This window comes from Gossypium hirsutum, chromosome D06 (assembly GCF_007990345.1).
Source record: "Gossypium hirsutum isolate 1008001.06 chromosome D06, Gossypium_hirsutum_v2.1, whole genome shotgun sequence".
Classification (NCBI taxonomy): Eukaryota; Viridiplantae; Streptophyta; class Magnoliopsida; order Malvales; family Malvaceae; genus Gossypium; species Gossypium hirsutum.
Window position 1 is genome coordinate 4,400,665 of NC_053442.1, and position 19,570 is coordinate 4,420,234.

Below are 19,570 nucleotides of genomic sequence, written 5' to 3' on the forward strand. Positions count from 1 at the left end.
TCAACATGAAAAATTGTTTGGCGATGTCACGATGTCGGCCCTAGATCTTCAAAACTTTGTAATTTTATCTTAATTCATGCTTGGTCAACAAAAAAGATCTCGTAAGCTTAATTAAGGCTCGAATTTAGTTGTGAACCATAGTTATAAATGATTATTTGATTGACATAATTTCTATATTTTCGTCGGTAATTGCTCGAGTAACGCTCGTAGCATTCCATAACTCAGACTCAACGACTGGGTCGGGCAAGAAGTGTTACAATGTAAATTGTTTTTAATAACCAATAATATTATAGCAATAAAAAACCCATATTATACCAAATTAAATATAAATATTAAATCTCAAATTTACGAATAATAGACTTACCATAAAAAAAAGGTTTGACTTAAAACAATTAAAACTTATGATAATAAAGTCAAGACAATATATGCTTTTATTTATATAAATAAATATTAAAATATAATAAATATTAAAATATTATGGGTAAATTTCAATTTTAAACTTTCTACTTTTTAGATTATAAAAATGATTAAATTTCAATTAAATTTCAATTTTTTTAAATTTGAGATTTAATCTATATACTTTAATTTTAACATAATTTGATACATCAGCTTTTATAATGTCATTAGTTAGTCTAAATACTTCATCCTAATTAAAATGATGATATAAACTTTTAAGAATTGTTAGCACTGTTAAAATTCTTTATTAAGTTTAGATTCATTACAATATTATTTTTTGTTACCTGGATATCAAATTTATTTTATTTTTTCAAAATGACACATCAACTTATTGTATTAATAAATTGACTTAAAATTTAAATTCGAAAAGTAGAAAAACTAAATTCTTCTTAAAAATAAGAGTGCGGAAATTAAATTTCAAATATACGAAGATAACAAAAGCTTTAAACAAACTGTAATTTTTAAATTTTTACGTTTAATAAATAAATAATTAACCAAAGTGAAAGGTGGGTGGAAATTATATTAGTTTAAAGAATCTCATTAAAATATTACATATTTTTTTAAAAATAATACCAATTAATGATTTGCCTAACTTACCAACAACGAAAAACAAGAAAAAAAAAACCTTAAATTCAAAGGATAAGAACACTTGGTTAAGACAAAAAGAGTAAAGATACCTGCACTACTAAAGAGTCAATTCAGTAAAAGAGAAAAGGTTAAAATCTGCTGTTAATCCTTGTACTTTGATAAAAATAGAGATTTGTCCTTATATTTAAAAAATTAAAAATTAAATCCTCATACTTTTATAGTTTAAAAATCCCAATTCAGCCATCAACATTATTAATAAGTTTTTGTAAAAATTTATCAACTTGGTATATTAATTAGACTATCTTCCTATGACATAGTATATGATTGACAGACAATAAACATGTTAAGTTGACAAAATCTAACGGAAGCTACCAACAACGATAATGATTGGATTTGAAAAAGTAGGAGGACTTGATTTTAGCTTTGAAAGTATATGGATTAAATCTCAAATTTTGTAAAAGTATAGGGACTGATAGCCCATTTTAACCAAAAAAAGATCAATTAGGTTAAAATATACCATTGGTCCCTATACTAATCACGAAATTAAAATTTAATCCCTGTACTTTTATTTTTAGGAATTTATTCCCTCTACTTTTCAAATTTCAAAATCCAAGTCTAAATGTTAACACTATTAAATTTATTGGTATGGCATTTTGAAATAAAAAAAATTCACTCGGTAGCAATATAACTAAAAAAATAACTTTGTAATGAACTTGAATTGAACAAAACGAGCTTATCAAACTATTGAACCTAAATTTTGAAATTAAAAAAATATATGGACTAAATTTTAAATTTATAAAAAGAACAGATACTTTTAATATATATTAACCGCCCAATTGAAAATATCAAATCCGGAAAAAAAAATAGAAAAAGAAAACACCATCGTGGCGCAACAAATCATTGAATCATCATCTTTTCATCCTTTCCATCTTTTCTCTGTGTCTGAGCTTTGCTGTTTCCCTTCTCTTTTTTTTTTTCCTCATATTTTCCAAACATAAGATTTTACTAATTAAAGAAAATAAAATACTACTGGTATTTTTTTATTTGCTCCATTTTTTTAAAAAAAATAATATACCATCTTAATTTTATTTTATTATTATTGTTGTTGTTGTTGTTTCCATGATAATTCATCTCATCTGTTAAAATGCAACCGTTTTTAATCCCTATTTTCTCCTTTGCAGTTTCAATTTTGGAAATCCCTTTATAGGGTATTTATTTTATAAAAATAATTGGCGATCCTTTCTTTTTTTTTTTATTGTGTGAATCAGTAATCCGTTGCCGGTCGTTGATGGGTAAGGAGGCATGGCAAACGGGGACCCTAATTTTGCTTTTGTGGTGGATGATGGTACCATGCGCCGTCTCCGGTCCCGTTAGGGTTCCATTTTGTCTCAAGGAATCAATTTCCGACGCGATCTTTGACTTCCGAGACTCCTACTGTCCCATTAACTCTGATTTCACTGAATCTATCGATTTCGTTGGTGTTACCGAGGTACCTTGGCATAATTTGTTCAATTTTATATATCTTTTCTTTTCAGGGGAAAATTTATTATTTTTATTGGCTGATTTGATGCTGTATTGTGTCTATTTTGTTCTAGGCTTAGAAAATATTGTTTTTTTTTTAAATTTGAAGCTATAAGCTGATAACTATGCCTTCAAGATATTGTTATTCGGAACGGATTTAGGATTTTTCATTTTGGCTGCTTTTTGGAGTAAACTTCGCTTTAGAAACCTACAATCTTAACGTTTCTGGTAGGTTTTCAGGAAATTCCCAATTATTATGAGCTGTAAATAAGTTGATTGATTTTTTTTTCTTTTTTAAAATTTTATTCGTCCATATTCTGCATTTGGATATATATTGTTTAGATAAGTAATGATCTACTGGAAATGGAGCTATGCCTACCATTAAATTTCATCAAGGTTTTATTTATTTATTTATTTATCTTGCATTTGGTCTAATGGTACTAACATTTCTGAAATGTCAATATTAGGATTGCATTGAATTCCGAGTATTATGCTTTTTGTTTGTACAATTACTAATCACTTGCTCCTTGTCACTGCGAAGGGAGATGAGGTTTCGTTGCTAAAGGTGCTTAACATGGTCCACAAGAACAGTCATGATTACGTAGCAGTGCTTTTCTATGCATCTTGGTGCCCATTTTCCAGGTCTTTTAGACCTACCTTCTCTATCCTTTCTTCCTCCTATCCTTCCATCCCCCATTTTGCGATCGAAGAATCAGCTGTCAGGCCAAGGTTTGTGAACAAAGATTTGTCATTTGCTATTTACTTGTTATGATTGCGTGTGTATATATATATCATTATATCTTGTTAAACTAAATACTGGTGCTTGTGATTCTTCAGCATACTCTCCAAGTATGGAGTTCATGGGTTTCCTACCCTTTTCCTTTTAAATTCTACAATGCACATGCGCTATCTTGGAAACCGGACTTTTGAATCTCTAGGTGCATTCTATGGTGATGTCACTGGTAAGGCCTTTGTTCTGCAATTTTTGAATAATTGAATTTCCATATGTTATGTTGAATTGATTCATTTAGAAGTCTGAATAGAGATAATTTTATCCTTATGTTTTGTCTAATGGCAATATGGCATACTTTTATTTTGTTTATCACTCTTCATTTTCTTTCTTTTTATGTTATTTCTTGAAGTCTGGTGTTTGACTTGTCTGATGCTCAATTCATCATGCATTTGGTTCTTTTCAGTGCATAAGACCATGAATTTTCTAGGATAGAAGTGAGAAGACATTTTTGAACTGTAAACTGTATTCAGCTTTTCTTATTTTTGGTGCATGTAAAATTTAGAATGTACCCATCTCATCCCCCATAGTGTTATCGCATGGGACTATTGTAGTCCTACTTCTATTCATAAGATTGCGTGATCCTACTTGGATAGGATGACAGGAAATTAGGTAAAATAAGTTCAATGAAGACAACTAACTCATCAATTTTGTATTATCCTATTACCTATACTATTATCTGTGAATCCCACAAGCCAAAGTTCAGACATTGCCTGAAGTTGTTTTTGGTTCTCTGCATGGGCGCTAATGAATTTTCAACTTCTCCCCTTCTCTCCCCCACATTGGTTGCCAATAAAACAATGCAACAATTTCCCCACCAAGTAATAATTGTTTGTGATGCTTTCATATGATGTTTTTTTTTATTAATATTCTATATCTGCAGGCTATGAGAAACTTGCATTACCTGTTTGCTTTACCATTTAATTTATAGTGTTTCTTTTTTCATCTTCTTGATTATTATTGCCCGATTTTAATTTTCTGATGAGTATGTTACATGGTTCTAGGCATTAGGAAGAAGTCTCTGGATAAAGCATCAATGAACAAAATCGGACATTTGTCAAATCATGAGAAGCATAATAGCACTGAGCCAGAAAGTTGCCCATTCCCATGGGCAAGATCTCCTGAAAATTTACTAAGACAAGAGACCTATTTAGCGCTGGCTACCACTTTTGTGCTGCTTAGGTTGCTTTACCTATTGTATCCAACATTGCTTGTATTTGCTCATTTCACCTGGAGATTGCTTATTCGAAATTTGAAGTTAGGGAGTTTGTTGGAACATCCTTTGGCCTATCTAAAACGAGCAATTCAGTTGTTTAATTCCCTGAAGGAACCTTGCAAGAGAAGCAATTTGCAAGGTGCAATGAATGCTAGAGCATGGGCCTCTAAATCCCTTGCAACTGTTTCAATCGGTGACGCCAATACAAGCCGTGCTGTGCCGGTAACTGGATGCCGCTGACTCATTAGCTGGTATGGATAGGTATTTGTTTTCCCTGAAAAAGTTTGCCTGGGGCCTCTTGAAAGCAGGAGCTTTTTTTTGTTTCATATTTTCTCAAACACCAACTTTGGTGTTTTGTTTAAATCTTTGAATCATGTTATTGTATCTTGGCTCAGTAGCTGTTAAATTTCATTTGTTAATATGATTTTAGATTACATCTTTTGCAATAAGCGGCACCGCAGCTTGTGAATAGGTCACAGAGTAGAACCAGACTGAGAACTGCAATGTATCAACTATTGGTGTAGCCTTTGTCTCTATTAAAAGCGTATGTGCATTCCAAAGTAGACTTTTTCGTATGGCATATTATTATTTGAAGTACAAAATGTTTTCAGGCAATACATAGAAACCCTTATCTACCTAAAGCATAAGAATTCAAACAAAGGAACTGAGCTTCACTGAGTGATGGGCTAGCATGGAATATGTCCCCATGGGGAATATTGTTCTTCATGATCTGTGAACAGAAGAATTTTCCAGAGGTAAGTACCATCAATGATAATAATGTAACCTTTAGTTTGCATTGCAAGTGACACAGAAAAGTCGAGCAATTATGAAAATGCTTTATAGAAAGTTCATGGTTCCATTACAGGTCACCTGTCAACAAATATCCATGGTGGACAAGGGCAGCAGAATGCAGAGTCTATGGAACTGGCTGGTATCTTGGTCGTGTACAGATAGCTATATTTCCCTAAAACTAGAAAAAGAATCGCGGATTTTCTGGAACTGGAAGTACGCACAGGGACATATAGCTACATACAGGTTTGCTATTGTCAATGAAGTGGAAAAGCTTTTTAACAAACTGCATTCATGCACAGTGACTGAAACCCCATTTGCTTCAAACGATGCCAAATACTTTCTGCACAAGAAATTGTATTAGAAAAACAACTAATTAACCCCATAGTTTATCAAGAGCCGCTATTTTAGAAACCTGAATAGATAATGACACTTGAGCTATACATAATTTCACTTAAAACATGTCAGCCTGATAGGTATATGGTTGACAAAATTTACAACAAAACAAAGATAAGGCAGATTCCAATATATCCCAAAATTTCAAAGTTAATATAGATAGAATAATAACATGTACAGTTCGCCGGCAACATGTACAATACTAATCACTACAAAGTTAAATCTATCCGGATTGAAATTTAATTATAATTTTTTTTATATTTTAATTTATAATTTCATTATTTTTGAATGGATTAAACAATTTTTTATTTTAATTTTAAGGGTTAAAGTGTAATTGAAAACTTTTCATTTTGGGGGTAAGGTATAATTTCACTATATATCAATTATAGTTTTTTTTTTATTTGTAAGAGGACTATGTGATTTTTTTTAGGGGCCAAGGTCCTTGTGAGATGATAAGATTTATTCATCATTCATATATTATTTCTTTTACACCTCGAGACGAAATTGTTCACCAAGTCTAATAGTAGATTCATTGCTAAGGCTTAAATCACTTAGTTAAAATTTACAAAGTTACAAAAAAGTACCCCAAAGTGCATATTGCTCGATAATTATATTTGTATACTTTCAACAGTATTAAATATATGTAATTTGACAATTGGCACTCGCTTCCCCAAAAAAAAAATTTAACGTACAAAATAGAGGCTTCGCTCATATTTTTATCTTAAATATGATCACTTATAACCTCTCCTTCGACTAAAGAAGTAATTGTTATACATATAAAATTTTATCAAGTCTCATCAAGGAATCCGTTAGTCATATCCCCATATGACAACCTAAATATATAAGGTATCATTAACAAGCCCTATATATAAAATAAGACAAGGAAACAGCAGAGGGACTGCTTCTCCTCTCTTCCTCCATTATCTGGCCACCAAAACAATCGGCTCCTTGTTCTGTCCTAAATAAGGTGAACTGACCAACACCATCGCGAGCGCTGCCTTGTTTGATCTATGCACAATAGATGAAGATTTGGGCAAAATCCAAAAAGAAATTGGACAAAATTCAAATATATTATTTTAGGTTATCTTAACATCAATCAGTGTTAAATTTAGTTAATTATTTTAGGTTATCTTAACATCAATCAGTGTTAAATTTAGTTAAGTATTGTACTATCTAATTTTCTGATCCCACTGGAATCAATGTAATAATTATGAAATGATTAATAAAACCTCGAACTCTTTGTAAAATATTTAAATTTAAATTATATCCGCTTATATATTTTAAAACAACTTTGGATAATATTTAAATAGACCTCTATATCTTTGGGTATCAAGATTAGGAGTGGCAGCATGTCGAATATCCATATATTTTTTTATAATAATATGAATCCATTTATTATTCGTAGTTTATTCGAGTATTACTATCCAAATTTAAAAAAAAAACTAATTTAAAAAAATTCAATCATTTTTTGATTTCTATATCTACAAAAATCTGAATTCAAATAAACTAAAACTCTTTCATATATACAATATGTTGTTATAGAAATGTAATTGTTGTAAACTTAAAATAAAAATAATATCGTGAATTTTGATCAAATAAAGAAAGTAAGATTATATTAAAAAAAAAGTAAAGTGGAAATCAGATCAACAAAACTTAAAAACATATAGCAGGTGATTGTATTACTTTTATGTATATTTTATTTTACATTCTTTCACATTATTAATTATGAAGTTTATAAATATAACAAGTTCAATTAATCGGTATTAGTTATCAAATTCAAGTAATCAATTTATAGTTTATGATGTTCCAAATTCATAGTAGAATATTTGATTAGGGAATTTAATGATTTATTGAATTGATGTCCTTTAATTCTACTCAATGAATATTTTTTTATTTAATAAAATTTGATTAATAATATTTTTGTTTGAAATTTAAACATTTTATTAAAATAATATTTTAATTTAATAAATTATAATTAATAGGCTTACTTATATGAAATAACTATAATTTTACTTAAAATTTAAGGCAAAGTGTTGTTGCAAAGAACTAATTTAATAAAGAATGTACTTCATAATTATAATTTTTGTTATTATAAGTTAAAAGCTGTTATAGATGGTTTAAATAAAACATAAAAAGTCAGTTCTACTAGAAACTTGATTATTATAGTGAAACAATGTTAGAGCGGGTGGTTGTTATAGAAAGATTGGCTATATATATAAAATATATGCACATTTTTTATCTAATGAGTTTGGATATTTGAATCCGAATTTACATCCATTATTTGTATAAGTAATGTGGATTTGAGTAATGGATATTTTCATTTTTTTGAATCTGTGCAACTGATAATAATTTTAAATTTTGAAATAAAATATAATCTAAACATGTAATATTCAAATCCACAAAAAAATAGATCGAATATCTACAAATATTCTAATCTGCAATTCAAATTGTCATCTCTAGTTGAGGTCTTTGTAAAAATTTCAAGAGAATCTAATTGTAACCTGCAACCGGTTTTTTTTTGAAGAGGAGAATAATAATTAAATTGACCTTGCCACTCATGAGTGTGGAGGTCTTATTAAAAGCTTTCATAGAACTTCAACCCTAAAACTTATAAATAACTCATCCCATTTGTTATTTTTTTCTTATAGAAAACTCGAACCCTTCCTCCTCTACATTCTTTCATATCATACATGCTCAAGAGTTTTTAAATCCAAACTTTGAAGCATACTATAATGGTTGTCCCTTAAGATCGAAAGGACATGTTGCTTAAAATACAACAATGAAGTATTCTCTAATGGCTCAATGTCATAGTAATATGGAGAATGATGCACTTGACGATAGAACCATTCATCTATCAAGAGATGTCGGTTTCTATCACGCTAGCCAAATTGACAATTTTACTTCCACGCCCTCATTCATCTACGCCTTGATTGAATAATGAAGACTCATATGTTTCATCTCCCATGCGATGAAATGACAATAATGCTAGAAGATGTAGCATTATTAAAGGACTTTCTAACGGACGAGCGTTTAGTAATGAGAATTTTTTTATTTCAATTCGGTTGGGGTCTTTGTTGCAGCATTCAAAACATATACCGACCATAAGTTTGATTTCAATGGGCTTCAAATTAAGTTAACATGATTAAAAAGTCGTTTCGAGCATCTTCTAGAGAATCCAACACTGAAAGATATTCAACATCATGTTAGAACTTACATTATTTGGATAATTGGAGGTATGCCGAGGCCAAAAAAGTCTGACAACTCAATTCAAAGCCATGTATCTCCTATTGTTATCTAATTTAAAATTGATTAGAACATATAGTTGGAGCTTGCAGTTTTGGCTATGCAAGACACTATGTAAGGCGTATAAAATGAGAAACAAGGAAGTAAATGGTTTCCTTGTGATTTTATAATTATGAGAGTTCGATGGACTTCGCTTATACCTTTAAAGAATCTCAATTTCCCTCTTGCTAGAAAGTAAAATTACAAGTATATGTCATAACATATTATACATTCTTATATTGGTGCTAACAACTGACATTTTAATATGTGGTTCAATCATGACCATACATGTTACTGGAAAGATGGTATCGTAAGATATGAGCATTTATTGATGTTGGACCAAATAATTTGGTAATTTGCGTGTCATAATAACTTTTATTTATGAACATAAAGTTTGTTCATGATTTTGAATTTTGTATAATTATGGTGTCTTGACAAATTTGGTACAATGTAGACTTTAAGAAGTTTAACTATGTTGTAGCTAAAGGATTTGTGTGTTTAACTAGATTTGCAAGCTGTTGTATTTATTGTCAAGGAAATGGTTGTAGAACTATTATTTTAATCATACCTCTTTGCTTAATTTGGTTGTTAATTATGGAGGATGAGTTAAGTTGATAATTTTGGCAAGTTTTGGGTAATGAATATATGGATGCTAAGTGGGGTAGTTCGTACTTATTTTGGATAAATGTGTATCAAGTTGATAATTTGGGGATTATTTCGAGATAAATATTTGTTTTTGTACTTAATCATTACGGGGATTATTTAATTTAAATAAACTGCACAGTTTGGTTTGTTTATTAGAGTCAAGTCTTTTAATTCATAAAATTATTGATGAATTAAATTCTAAGAGTTTTTTTTGGGATTGTTTGACTAGTAATGGTTAATTGTCAAACTGCTCTCACACTCGACTTACAACCACAAGAGATATGGGTGATTGGAAGTTAGTCATTGATTACTATAATTCATTTATCATTAAATAAGAAGATATCATGATTAATCTCAATACCGAGATTGATATTACACCAAATTACACTCGAAATTATTTCTTTTTATCCAATTTTTTTGGGGTTAGATGCTATTAGGCATAGGAAAATTAGATACCTAAGTGAAAGATGGTATAATTTAGGAGCTAATTTTGTAGTTAATCTAAAAATAATTAAATTATTATTTTGCATTTTTCAGAGTAAAAGAAAAAAAAAAGGGTAAAAATGTTTACAGTTTTGTATTCAAACGAACTTGACAACGACAAAGTCCAACATTTATTAATTATGCCTAGAAATTATAAAAAGTCATTGGTCGTCGTCCCAGTCAACATCCTCATCAATCGCCAATCCAACGGTCAAAACTTCATCACATGCACCCGCTCTTATTTTAGTATTACACCACCCTCACCCCCTCACCAAACATTTCTACTTTTCCAAGTCGTGTTTTTTGGTTTTTTCGAAGTCCTCACCAGAGAACTCAATCTGAACCGTCGATTTAATTCCCCCCCATCAAACCACATCCAACGGTCAGATTCATCCCCAAAAGGCAGTTTTATTTACCTTCCTTACCCTCATCTTCTCTCCCAAACTCCGCAAAACCTAAAAGAACGAAGAGAGACAATAGAGAAAAAGTAGCGACGAACATGGAAAGAGAGCAACAAGTTTACTTGGCAAGGCTTGCTGAGCAAGCTGAACGATATGACGGTAAATCTTTTTTTTAATACTTAAATATTCATAATAAATCTTTTGTTCTTGTATTACCTTTTGATTTTACTTTATTTTAGGTGATCTACCTGTTTGTTAATGAAATTTGATATTTTGTTTCCAATGCATGAAGGCGCACTTTTTTTTTCATTTATTTTGTTTTTTAGCTTAAAGATCTGTATTCTTGGGGACAAGAAGAGCTTTAATTTTGATTTGATGATATACTGAAAAATGGTTATGTTTTTAGGCTGTAGATGGATAGTAAAGATAACAAGATTAGCTTATTTAGGAGCAAAAAAGTTGGATTTGGACTAACAAAAATGTATGATTTTACTTTCGTGTGAAAGTTTATGTTTGGGCTGTGCTTAGACGCTGCTGTTGAATCATACTCGTTTACATCTGTGGTACTCGTCTTATGTTTTGTTGAAATTTTAGCTCATTTGAAATCTGGTTTGTGTTGTTAAAACCCTTTTTAATGCAGAAATGGTCGAGGCCATGAAGAATGTTGCCAAGTTGGATGTTGAACTGACTGTGGAAGAGAGGAATCTGTTATCTGTGGGGTATAAGAATGTGATTGGAGCAAGAAGGGCATCATGGCGGATACTGTCTTCAATTGAACAGAAGGAGGAAGCTAAGGGTAATGAACAAAATGTGAAGAGGATAAAGGAGTATCGGCAGAGGGTTGAAGATGAGCTTTCAAAGATCTGTGATGATATACTATCCGTCATTGATAAGCATCTCATTCCATCTTCCTCGACAGGGGAATCAACTGTTTTCTATTACAAGATGTGAGGATTATCCTGCCAGTATGTTTTTATAGGCAATAGTTGTGATTATGTCCTTATTCCTTCCCTTTTATTGTTAACAGGAAAGGAGATTATTTTCGTTATTTGGCAGAATTTAAAGCAGGAGATGATCGTAAAGAAGCTGCTGACCAGTCACTTAAGGCTTACGAGGTGTGTGCAACTTACCACCCCGTTTTCCTTCTTGTTTTTTTCTCTCTTCTTACCCTTCATCAAACCGTCTATTTTGATATCGGTGTTTGTTATTGTTTTTACTGTAGGCTGCCACCACCACTGCAAATTCAGATTTGCCTCCAACTCACCCAATTAGACTTGGCCTGGCTTTAAACTTCTCTGTTTTCTACTATGAGATATTAAATTCTGCTGAGAGGTTAGAGTGCTATATATACACACGCTCATACATGTGATATCTTTGAAAATTTTCTCTTCATTGTGGACAATGATGGCAATGGTTCATTTACTGCTAATTTGAGGAACAGTTACGTGATAGCCATTGTTTCTCGAAGTTACTGATGTAAGTTCCACTTTAGCAGCTTGTTTATATCTAATGTGATACAATGGTTTGAGCAGGGCTTGCCATCTGGCTAAACAAGCTTTTGATGAGGCTATTGCTGAGCTTGATAGCCTTAATGAAGAATCTTACAAGGATAGCACCCTAATTATGCAGCTTCTCAGGGATAATCTCACCTTGTGGACCTCAGATCTGCCGGAGGAAGGAGGTAAATGCTTTGCATGTGTATTTATCTGTGATTTAGTAAGCGAATATAGGTTTATCTCGTTGAATTTTATATATTTATGCCTTCTGGAATTAGCAACTTCTATTGTCAACTACCACTGATACTTTCCTTTTTGCAAACGATATTCTAGGTGAGCAATCGAAAGTAGATGAGCCTCAGGCAGAGGTGAGAAAAAGTTAAAATTTGAGCTGTACTTATTCTTTCCTTTTGCTTTCAACAAATAAAACTTCTTTCTTTGGCTTACTAAATTTTGTTTGTTCCTATCTTTGCAGAGTTAATTCGATGGAAGAGCATTGTTCTAAAGACTGGTTTGTCGAGGTAGGAAAGAGTTTGCTGTTAGAGTGCCTTACTTTCAACTCGTAGTAATACCCAGATTTGTGACCTATGGCTTGTATCCAATTTGATGGCCAAAATGTTTGCAGACTGTGACCCTGCTTTCTCTTATGTTTAAACACGATTGAATATGTTTTTTTTTCTCTTATTGTGTTTTCAGTTTTTGTGTTGTCTTTTAGCGATGTGTGATTCTTTGCTTTCACTTCAATCACCCAGTTGTGCTTGAGCCTTTGCTTGGAATTTGGGCCATAGCATGAAGGTCCAGTTTTTCTTTTTAATGCTGCTTCCTAGAGTGTGGGAGTTGGTTTATTTATGCATCCAGAACGAAGTCTTCAGGAAATCCTTACTTAGATCTCAAACCCATGGTATCTAAGGGAGAGGCAAGTTCCAAATCCAATATTGTAGTTACTCTTTAGCCAATTGTTGCTAAAACAAAACTTCTCTCATCAAATTGATGCGGGCTGGGTGAAATTTTATATAAATATTCCGACCCTTTTATCAACAATCTGGCTTTGCCTCTGTATGCATGACTTGATGGATTTTCTCTTGCTCCATCACATACTTCTACGGATGGAGATCAACAAATTGAGAATCTTGATTATGTTGTCTGTTTTTGTCGAGACCAATTAATACAGCATGCAATCATGCCTTTTGTGATCCGACGTTTGTCGTCGTAGCTCCCACCACCAAACTTGCATGGGACTCCCCGCACCATCTATGCAAATACAGTAGCCGCCCCACTTAATCTCGTCTGCTATCAAGTATGCAAACAAATTAGGTCAGACAACTAATGTTTGCCGACCGCAATCTCACAATCATTTTGAGGTCAAGCCCAATTTTATCTCTGCTACACCTGCTATACCCAACCAAGGTGCTTCTCATCATGTAAAATTACTTTAAAAGTACATTTTCTTATATTGTCTTCGTAAAAAAAAAAATTACTACATAAGGGTTAAGGGTTTATAACATTTTCTTTTACCGATAAATGAATGTGTTTTTCTTTTAAATTAATTTCATCTATTTTCTCAAACAATAAACTAAGACTAGGGAAGAGAAGCAAGACCCCTTTTTCCATCAAAGTGACAAAAAGGAAAAAAAATTAATTGCTATAGCTTAAAGGCAAACTTGACCAAAATAATGAAAAAAATGATAAAATTATTATTAAAGTAATATTCTCTCTATGTATAATGTAATAGACAAAATGTTAGTCCGATAACTCAAATTTTGTGTCAACAATTCTCTTTACCTAAATATTAAAAAATTGAAGAATTTAACTCATTATTTTATTATTATTATTATTTTATTTTGGTTTACGTAAAATATATCAATCATTAAAAACAAAGAATTTGGCAAACTATATATAAGATTAGCTAAGGAATAAGTGGTATAACATTTCCCCTACATTACCAAATCTTGGCCCTATTGGTGTCAGCTCAAGGTTAACCAACCAATTACCAACCCCCAAACCCCTACATCTCAGCCTTCTAATCTTGTTTAGAACATACGTTACACTCTAAGAACATGTTTATGAAATCTGAAAAATTGACCGAGAGAGTACTAAACAACTTTCTTTTTTTTTGACACAAAATTTGAGATGTTCAATAACTTTGCCACTCCAATTATGACTATTATTATTTTTATTACCGTTGCTTCATGAGTTTTACCCCTCCTATCATGGAAATGAAGGCAATTTTTTTGCAAATTCAATGGGTCTACCAATAAATGTAGTTATGTCCAATTCCTTCCTATAATTATCCTTACCCCTAGTGAAGATAATAACCATTGAATTCAATAATGAATGCCTTGAATAACCGGCTGAAGGTAGAATTGAAGCAAAGGAACCAACATTGCAGATAAAAAGACCTTAATTCAGGTAATACTAAGAGCCAAACTTGACAAAATATCTCGAGATCGATTTCCCAATCGGGGTGTTTCATGGTAACTACATTGAACCACAGTATGGAAATTCCTCTGGTCATGGAAATTCCTCTGGTCACGATCAAAGCCAACTTCATCTATACACCACATAACAATATACATTCAATTCCTAATCACCTTCATAAAGAAATCAAACAATATCAAACATCTGAACCTAATCGATAAAAACGAATTTACATGGGGTGATAATCCTATATTTTGTTCTTTTTGTGAAGTGCAACCCTTAATCCCCGTAGTGCTTGGTATGTATTTTCATGTTGGTTTGATTCACAAATTGACCGTGTAAACAAACTCTTATTTCAGGTGTATACTGCAAATCTCATCTAAACAGTTCTATCCTCTAAATCTAACGACAACACAAGATATGTCATCTTTACTGTCTCTTTTAACCGCTTCTGCAATTAGTTGTTTCGAAGCCTTCTGTGGGTCTTTAAACTTTTTTGCAATATCAACGGCCTCTTGATTACTCATCACCTGGATTAAGCATATGCAAAAGGAAAAATAAATCCTATAAAACTATTTCCAGCTCAATAAGGAGACATCAAGGTAAAATGTTTTTACCTTCCAAAGACCATCACTTGCAAGAATTAAAATATCTGTATCGTTATCTATGTCGGTCCATTGAATGTCGGGATCTGATCGTAGATGCGATTTAAGACTCTTGTCACCGAAAGCACGTGAAACTGCCAGTTGTCCATTAACTCTAGGAACATCTCCTGATAGCATGCACAAATAGCAAATTTAACAAATCATATTAGCAAATTAGAAATGCAGGGTTGTACTTTACGCAAGGAATATGATGGATATAAATCAACCAAATTAGAACCAAGACCTTAGTACCACTCAATAGTAGAAACCTAAAGTTTTCAGGCATCGATTTCTTTCTTAGTATCTTCACCATACAGGGCCAACAAACAAGAATCAAAATGATAAAACATATACAACATAATGGCGATTGGCAGTTTCCTTTTTGGTTGGCAATACCTAGATTCTGAATGCAATGGAACAGGGCATTTCAAACTTTTAGTGGCTTTAACATGACTGATGCATTTGTACTTCATAACCAACATAAAGACACAACAAGAAACAGAAACATAAAACAGAGTGCAGAACTTCACCAGTGATTTATATGTGAAAAAGGAAAGACAAAACACTTTATGGTTTACTACAAGGTTAGAAAAGCTGACAGAGATGATCTCTTCCTATGATTGCAAAGAGGCTAAGAGCTAAATACAAGTATTAAGTATTAGAAGCTGCAAGACCACTTAAAAACACTCAGCAGATATGACCAAAAACATTCGTTGAGTTAGTAACATATATGAGTAGATGTGAACGAGCTCAAAGAATTAACTTCTAAAAACTGGAAGCAGTAGAAGACCTGGCATATTTGAGACGAATCCACCTCTGTTCTCAATGCTGCCTCGTTCAGTATTGGGTTCATGATCTGTTGTCATCTGTATTGCTTGACCCCCTCTAGAAAGAACAGCACGTGAATCTCCTACATTTGCCACCCATAGTTTTATTCCATTTATCAATATTGCAGTTACAGCAGTGGATCCACCACGACCCAAGTCTGAGCTTTGTGAAAGAATTGCCTGATCTGTTTTCTCATAAGCTTTGGAGATGGCTCTAGAGGGGTCAACCCAAAACTCTTCCTATAATAAGTGAGAAAATGTAAGCATGTGATGTCTTAAAAATAATAAAAGCAAACTATTTGAAAACGATATGGCACATCCGACCTCCTTTAGGATATTGGCAAATAAATGCTTCTGTAGATAGGATGGTATAGTATCTCCCAAATGACCATCGTAGATAGCAAAAAGCCCTAATTCGTGCTGTTGAATCTGCATGAACTTTGCCACATGATAATCCTCCATAGGATGATTAGCTTTCCCTTTTACTAGGCTGAAACCAAACTTTATCACACCCTCATAGCTTTTCCCCTTACCAGAACTCGAATACGGACGCCCTTCTCCAAGCTAAAATGACAAAATGAGAACAATAAATCTCATTGTGAACCACACATAGCCACATTGCATAAAAGCAACCTCATACTAATCCAGTTTTCAAAACCTTCAGTAATATTATCTTACGGAGAAAAAACATATTGATGACTCAAATCTAACATGAATAACCAAATCTTCATAATAAGCAGAATTATAGTAGAAACTTGGTATGAACACAAATTCATAAACTCCTAATTAGCACACACAAGAAACCTATTGAAATCAAGCAAGGAAACCTAAAAACTAACCACACAACCAAGATCCATAAACAACTAAAAGCTTGGTCACAATTAATTTAAGTTTTATTTACCAAAAAAAAAAAAAACATGGGATCATCATGAAAACTCTTAAAAACAGAAATATGGTTTACCTGAGATGAACTAAAGCAGCACAGTCGATCCATAGAAAACAAAATTCTACAAAACCTCTAATTTGACTTCACTAATTTCTCTTCAGCATCAAATTCTCGGTCACCTCTTTTTCCAAACTCAAACTCTGAAGCATCAAAAACCCCAAAAAATATATCTATCATTAAAGGAAAACCCCCTTCAAACCACAACCCTAAACTCTAAAACCCTGAAAGCCACAAAAAACAGAAGCAAAAAAACAAACTCTGGGTATTAAAGAATCACCGTGAAAAAGATCAATTCAAAGGCCAAAATATGGCCTTGCTTCTTCTGCTTCTAGGTGAAGCTGCTTGTATCATCTAAAAAAGCTCTGTTTTTTTTTTTCCTTCTTTTCTTCTTCCACTTGTTTGTAGCTCTTCTTCTTCCTCTTCTTCTTGTTATAAGGAGCTTTTATTAGTTTGCACAAGCAATTGAATAAACAAAAAAAAGGAAGGGGAAAAAAAAAGCGAGAGAGAGAGGGTGGGTGGACTCAAGAGGGGAACATTTTTGAAGCTTTTTTTGTGAAAGGGTAAAAATAATACTACCTTTATAATATTATAAATGAAAAAAGCTTGGCAAGATGGAATCAAGCTTTTGGATATATGATTACATGTTTAAGGAGTCTTCTCCTTCTTCTTCTTCTTCTATGACACCAAATAGTTTTCTGAGATATTAAAGTAAAGAAATTTTTTAATTAGTATTAAAAAAAGTTTTTATTTTATCTAAGAATTTGATTTAATTTGGTTGAATATGTTTTAGGATTATGGATGTAATAATTTCTTTTTGGTGCTGCCAATAAAACCAGACTTCTTTGTGTTTGACTTTGCTGTTTTAGTCTGGTTTTCCACTTTTCCTTGTTTGGCACTTCATTTGTCTCTGCCCCATCTTTTCTCATTCTTCCGCGTTTCTTTTTTACCACTGCCAAACAGGGGATAAGTATATACCCTTTGTAGATTATTAGCCTGTCAAATGGTCTACCTATGAACTTACTCCCTGTACTTTTCAGAATTTTAAAATTTAGTCCTTCTATGTATCCAATTAGAATTAAATTTTTGAATCAATATTAAAGTGAAACACATGAAACTTAATAGAATCCCATTTAAAGTAGGGTAAACTACAAAATAGTCACTTTTGTTTGCCTCAGATTACATTTTAGTCACTTATGATTGACATGTTACGTTTTAGTCACTCACGTTATTGTTTTGTTATGAAGTAGTCATTTTTCCGTTAAGCTCCGTTACTTTCATAACAGAAATCCTACGTGGCAGTCCAAATGGGTTTTAAATGCCAACTTGGATGTCCAACTGGGATGAGAATAGTTTTTCAGACAAAATGGAAAACAAAACCAAAAGAAAAAGGAGACAAACGATTTTTCTTTTCCAGTTCAAGGTGTAATTAATTTAAAAGTTTTAATTAATTAAAAACCTATCTTGTCCCAATTGGACATCAAAGTTGGCATTTAAAACTAATTTGGACTGCCACGTAGGATTGTCGTTAGGGAGGTAACGGAGCTTGACGACAGAGTGACCACTTCGTAACAAAACAATAGCATAAGTGACTAAAATGTAATGTAAGGAAAATAAAAGTAACTACTTTTATAGTTTACCCTTTAAAGTATTATCAAATGAATTTAGGATTAAATTTGAAAAATTGAAAGAGTATTAAGGATAATGCGGAATTAAACCTTTCTTAATTAATTACAGGTGTAACAAAATTTTTCAAATATAATTAAAATAAGTAACAAGTGAGGTTATTATCCATTTGTTGACTGACTATTAACACAATAAGATTATATAAAAATAAATTATTTATTGTAGTATTAAAAACTCAAAAGAAAAAGAGAAAGTCAAATTGCAATGTCCCACTTGAAGTAATGTATAAAGGAGAACTAACATCTTACGCGTAAATGCTTTATAAAAAGCTATTCCATATATTTACATACACGTCCTCATCTTAAATTAATATTATCAACATTTTCACTATTAAACTCTTCCCTAATTTTGTTATATACTCCTAATACAATCTCTTGATTATAATCAAAATTAATTGTTCAGGTTCAGATCATCGGGATCAACTTCTTATTTCAGATCAATACCTTAACTGATTTTTGGTCCAATCAATTCGATTAACTGATTAGGCCCGTTCTAAAAACAGTAAGGATATCTCACAATTAATTCCAAAGTTAGTAAAGGTGCCGTAGAGGCCCCTATACTAGGAGTTAGATTGTATTTTACCTCTCTTATTAAAAAAAAGGGTAAATTTATTCTTGTATGTTAGATAAAAAATTTCATCAATTTTTACTATTAAAAATTGTCATAGTTGACAGAATAATATGGTGAACCATATTTATAGTAAAAATTGGATGATGTACATAAATTGATGGCGAATTCAATGATGCAAATCAACCTGTTTTAAAAGTACTAATTCTTTGTTTGAAATGTTTGTTTTTTCAAGGAATTTGGGTAAATGGGAATAAAGATTTGAGACATGTTGTTAGTGTATTAATGTCGTGTTATAGTTGGTTAGACATTAAAAGTGGAAGGAGGAAGGATATTTGGTAATGCCAAATGCCAATGGAAGCATTGGTTGGGTTAAAAGTTAGAAACTGTCCCTTCCTCCGCCGTCCACACGCCCTGCCCAA

At 32.0% G+C, this 19,570-nt stretch overlaps 4 protein-coding genes across 8 annotated transcripts; 3 read left to right on the forward strand and 1 right to left on the reverse strand.

The window, feature by feature from the left end:
* Positions 1 to 1,895: 1,895 nt before the first annotated feature.
* On the forward strand, positions 1,896 to 5,134 carry LOC121218234 (5'-adenylylsulfate reductase-like 4). Of its 2 annotated transcripts, none has more exons than XM_041095111.1 (5): positions 1,896 to 1,982; positions 2,313 to 2,533; positions 3,107 to 3,294; positions 3,403 to 3,527; positions 4,360 to 5,134. In XM_041095111.1, exons 2-5 carry the CDS (start codon positions 2,333 to 2,335, stop codon positions 4,809 to 4,811), a joined length of 966 nt encoding a protein of 321 aa, XP_040951045.1. In that variant the 5' UTR covers positions 1,896 to 1,982; positions 2,313 to 2,332; the 3' UTR covers positions 4,812 to 5,134. The 2 variants fall into 2 exon arrangements, with proteins under 2 accessions (XP_040951045.1, XP_040951044.1); XM_041095110.1 differs by having other exon boundaries at positions 1,898 to 2,076.
* Positions 4,955 to 5,848, forward strand: LOC121218235 (uncharacterized). The gene is made up of 3 exons (XM_041095112.1): positions 4,955 to 5,089; positions 5,183 to 5,326; positions 5,437 to 5,848. The coding sequence occupies exons 2-3, from the start codon at positions 5,270 to 5,272 to the stop codon at positions 5,722 to 5,724; spliced, it is 345 nt and encodes a 114-aa protein (XP_040951046.1). The 5' UTR covers positions 4,955 to 5,089; positions 5,183 to 5,269; the 3' UTR covers positions 5,725 to 5,848.
* Positions 5,849 to 10,439: 4,591 nt separating this feature from the next.
* On the forward strand, positions 10,440 to 13,101 carry LOC121202823 (14-3-3 protein 7). Of its 3 annotated transcripts, none has more exons than XM_041095114.1 (8): positions 10,440 to 10,726; positions 11,208 to 11,514; positions 11,595 to 11,682; positions 11,790 to 11,899; positions 12,100 to 12,248; positions 12,397 to 12,431; positions 12,539 to 12,584; positions 12,760 to 13,101. In XM_041095114.1, the coding sequence occupies exons 1-7, from the start codon at positions 10,666 to 10,668 to the stop codon at positions 12,542 to 12,544; spliced, it is 756 nt and encodes a 251-aa protein (XP_040951048.1). In that variant the 5' UTR covers positions 10,440 to 10,665; the 3' UTR covers positions 12,545 to 12,584; positions 12,760 to 13,101. The 3 variants fall into 3 exon arrangements, with proteins under 3 accessions (XP_040951048.1, XP_040951047.1, XP_016682965.1); XM_041095113.1 differs by having other exon boundaries at positions 12,816 to 13,101; XM_016827476.2 differs by lacking the exon at positions 12,760 to 13,101 and having other exon boundaries at positions 12,539 to 12,758.
* A 1,390-nt stretch (positions 13,102 to 14,491) lies between these two features.
* Positions 14,492 to 17,695, reverse strand: LOC121218236 (probable protein phosphatase 2C 9). 2 transcript variants are annotated; one of them, XM_041095115.1, is made up of 6 exons: positions 17,176 to 17,695; positions 16,914 to 17,038; positions 16,277 to 16,516; positions 15,916 to 16,192; positions 15,099 to 15,253; positions 14,492 to 15,011 (listed from the first exon to the last, which is right to left on the reverse strand). In XM_041095115.1, exons 2-6 carry the CDS (start codon positions 16,944 to 16,946, stop codon positions 14,871 to 14,873), a joined length of 846 nt encoding a protein of 281 aa, XP_040951049.1. In that variant the 5' UTR covers positions 16,947 to 17,038; positions 17,176 to 17,695; the 3' UTR covers positions 14,492 to 14,870. The 2 variants fall into 2 exon arrangements, with proteins under 2 accessions (XP_040951049.1, XP_040951050.1); XM_041095116.1 differs by lacking the exon at positions 16,914 to 17,038 and having other exon boundaries at positions 17,176 to 17,674.
* Between the last annotated feature and the right edge of the window lie 1,875 nt (positions 17,696 to 19,570).

Coding starts and splice junctions, on each gene's coding strand:
- LOC121218234 (XM_041095111.1), top strand. CDS start 2,333: ATGGGTAAGGAGGCATGGCAAACGGGGACCCTAATTTTGCTTTTGTGG. Junction 2,534..3,106: donor ATTTCGTTGGTGTTACCGAG/GTACCTTGGCAT, acceptor GTCACTGCGAAG/GGAGATGAGGTTTCGTTGCT. Junction 3,528..4,359: donor ATTCTATGGTGATGTCACTG/GTAAGGCCTTTG, acceptor ACATGGTTCTAG/GCATTAGGAAGAAGTCTCTG.
- LOC121218235 (XM_041095112.1), top strand. CDS start 5,270: ATGTCCCCATGGGGAATATTGTTCTTCATGATCTGTGAACAGAAGAAT. Junction 5,327..5,436: donor AACAGAAGAATTTTCCAGAG/GTAAGTACCATC, acceptor GTTCCATTACAG/GTCACCTGTCAACAAATATC.
- LOC121202823 (XM_041095114.1), top strand. CDS start 10,666: ATGGAAAGAGAGCAACAAGTTTACTTGGCAAGGCTTGCTGAGCAAGCT. Junction 11,683..11,789: donor AGTCACTTAAGGCTTACGAG/GTGTGTGCAACT, acceptor TTTTTACTGTAG/GCTGCCACCACCACTGCAAA. Junction 11,900..12,099: donor ATATTAAATTCTGCTGAGAG/GTTAGAGTGCTA, acceptor TGGTTTGAGCAG/GGCTTGCCATCTGGCTAAAC.
- LOC121218236 (XM_041095115.1), bottom strand. CDS start 16,946: ATGGATCGACTGTGCTGCTTTAGTTCATCTCAG. Junction 15,254..15,915: donor ATTCGTCTCAAATATGCCAG/GTCTTCTACTGC, acceptor GCATGCTATCAG/GAGATGTTCCTAGAGTTAAT. Junction 15,012..15,098: donor CAAGTGATGGTCTTTGGAAG/GTAAAAACATTT, acceptor TGCTTAATCCAG/GTGATGAGTAATCAAGAGGC.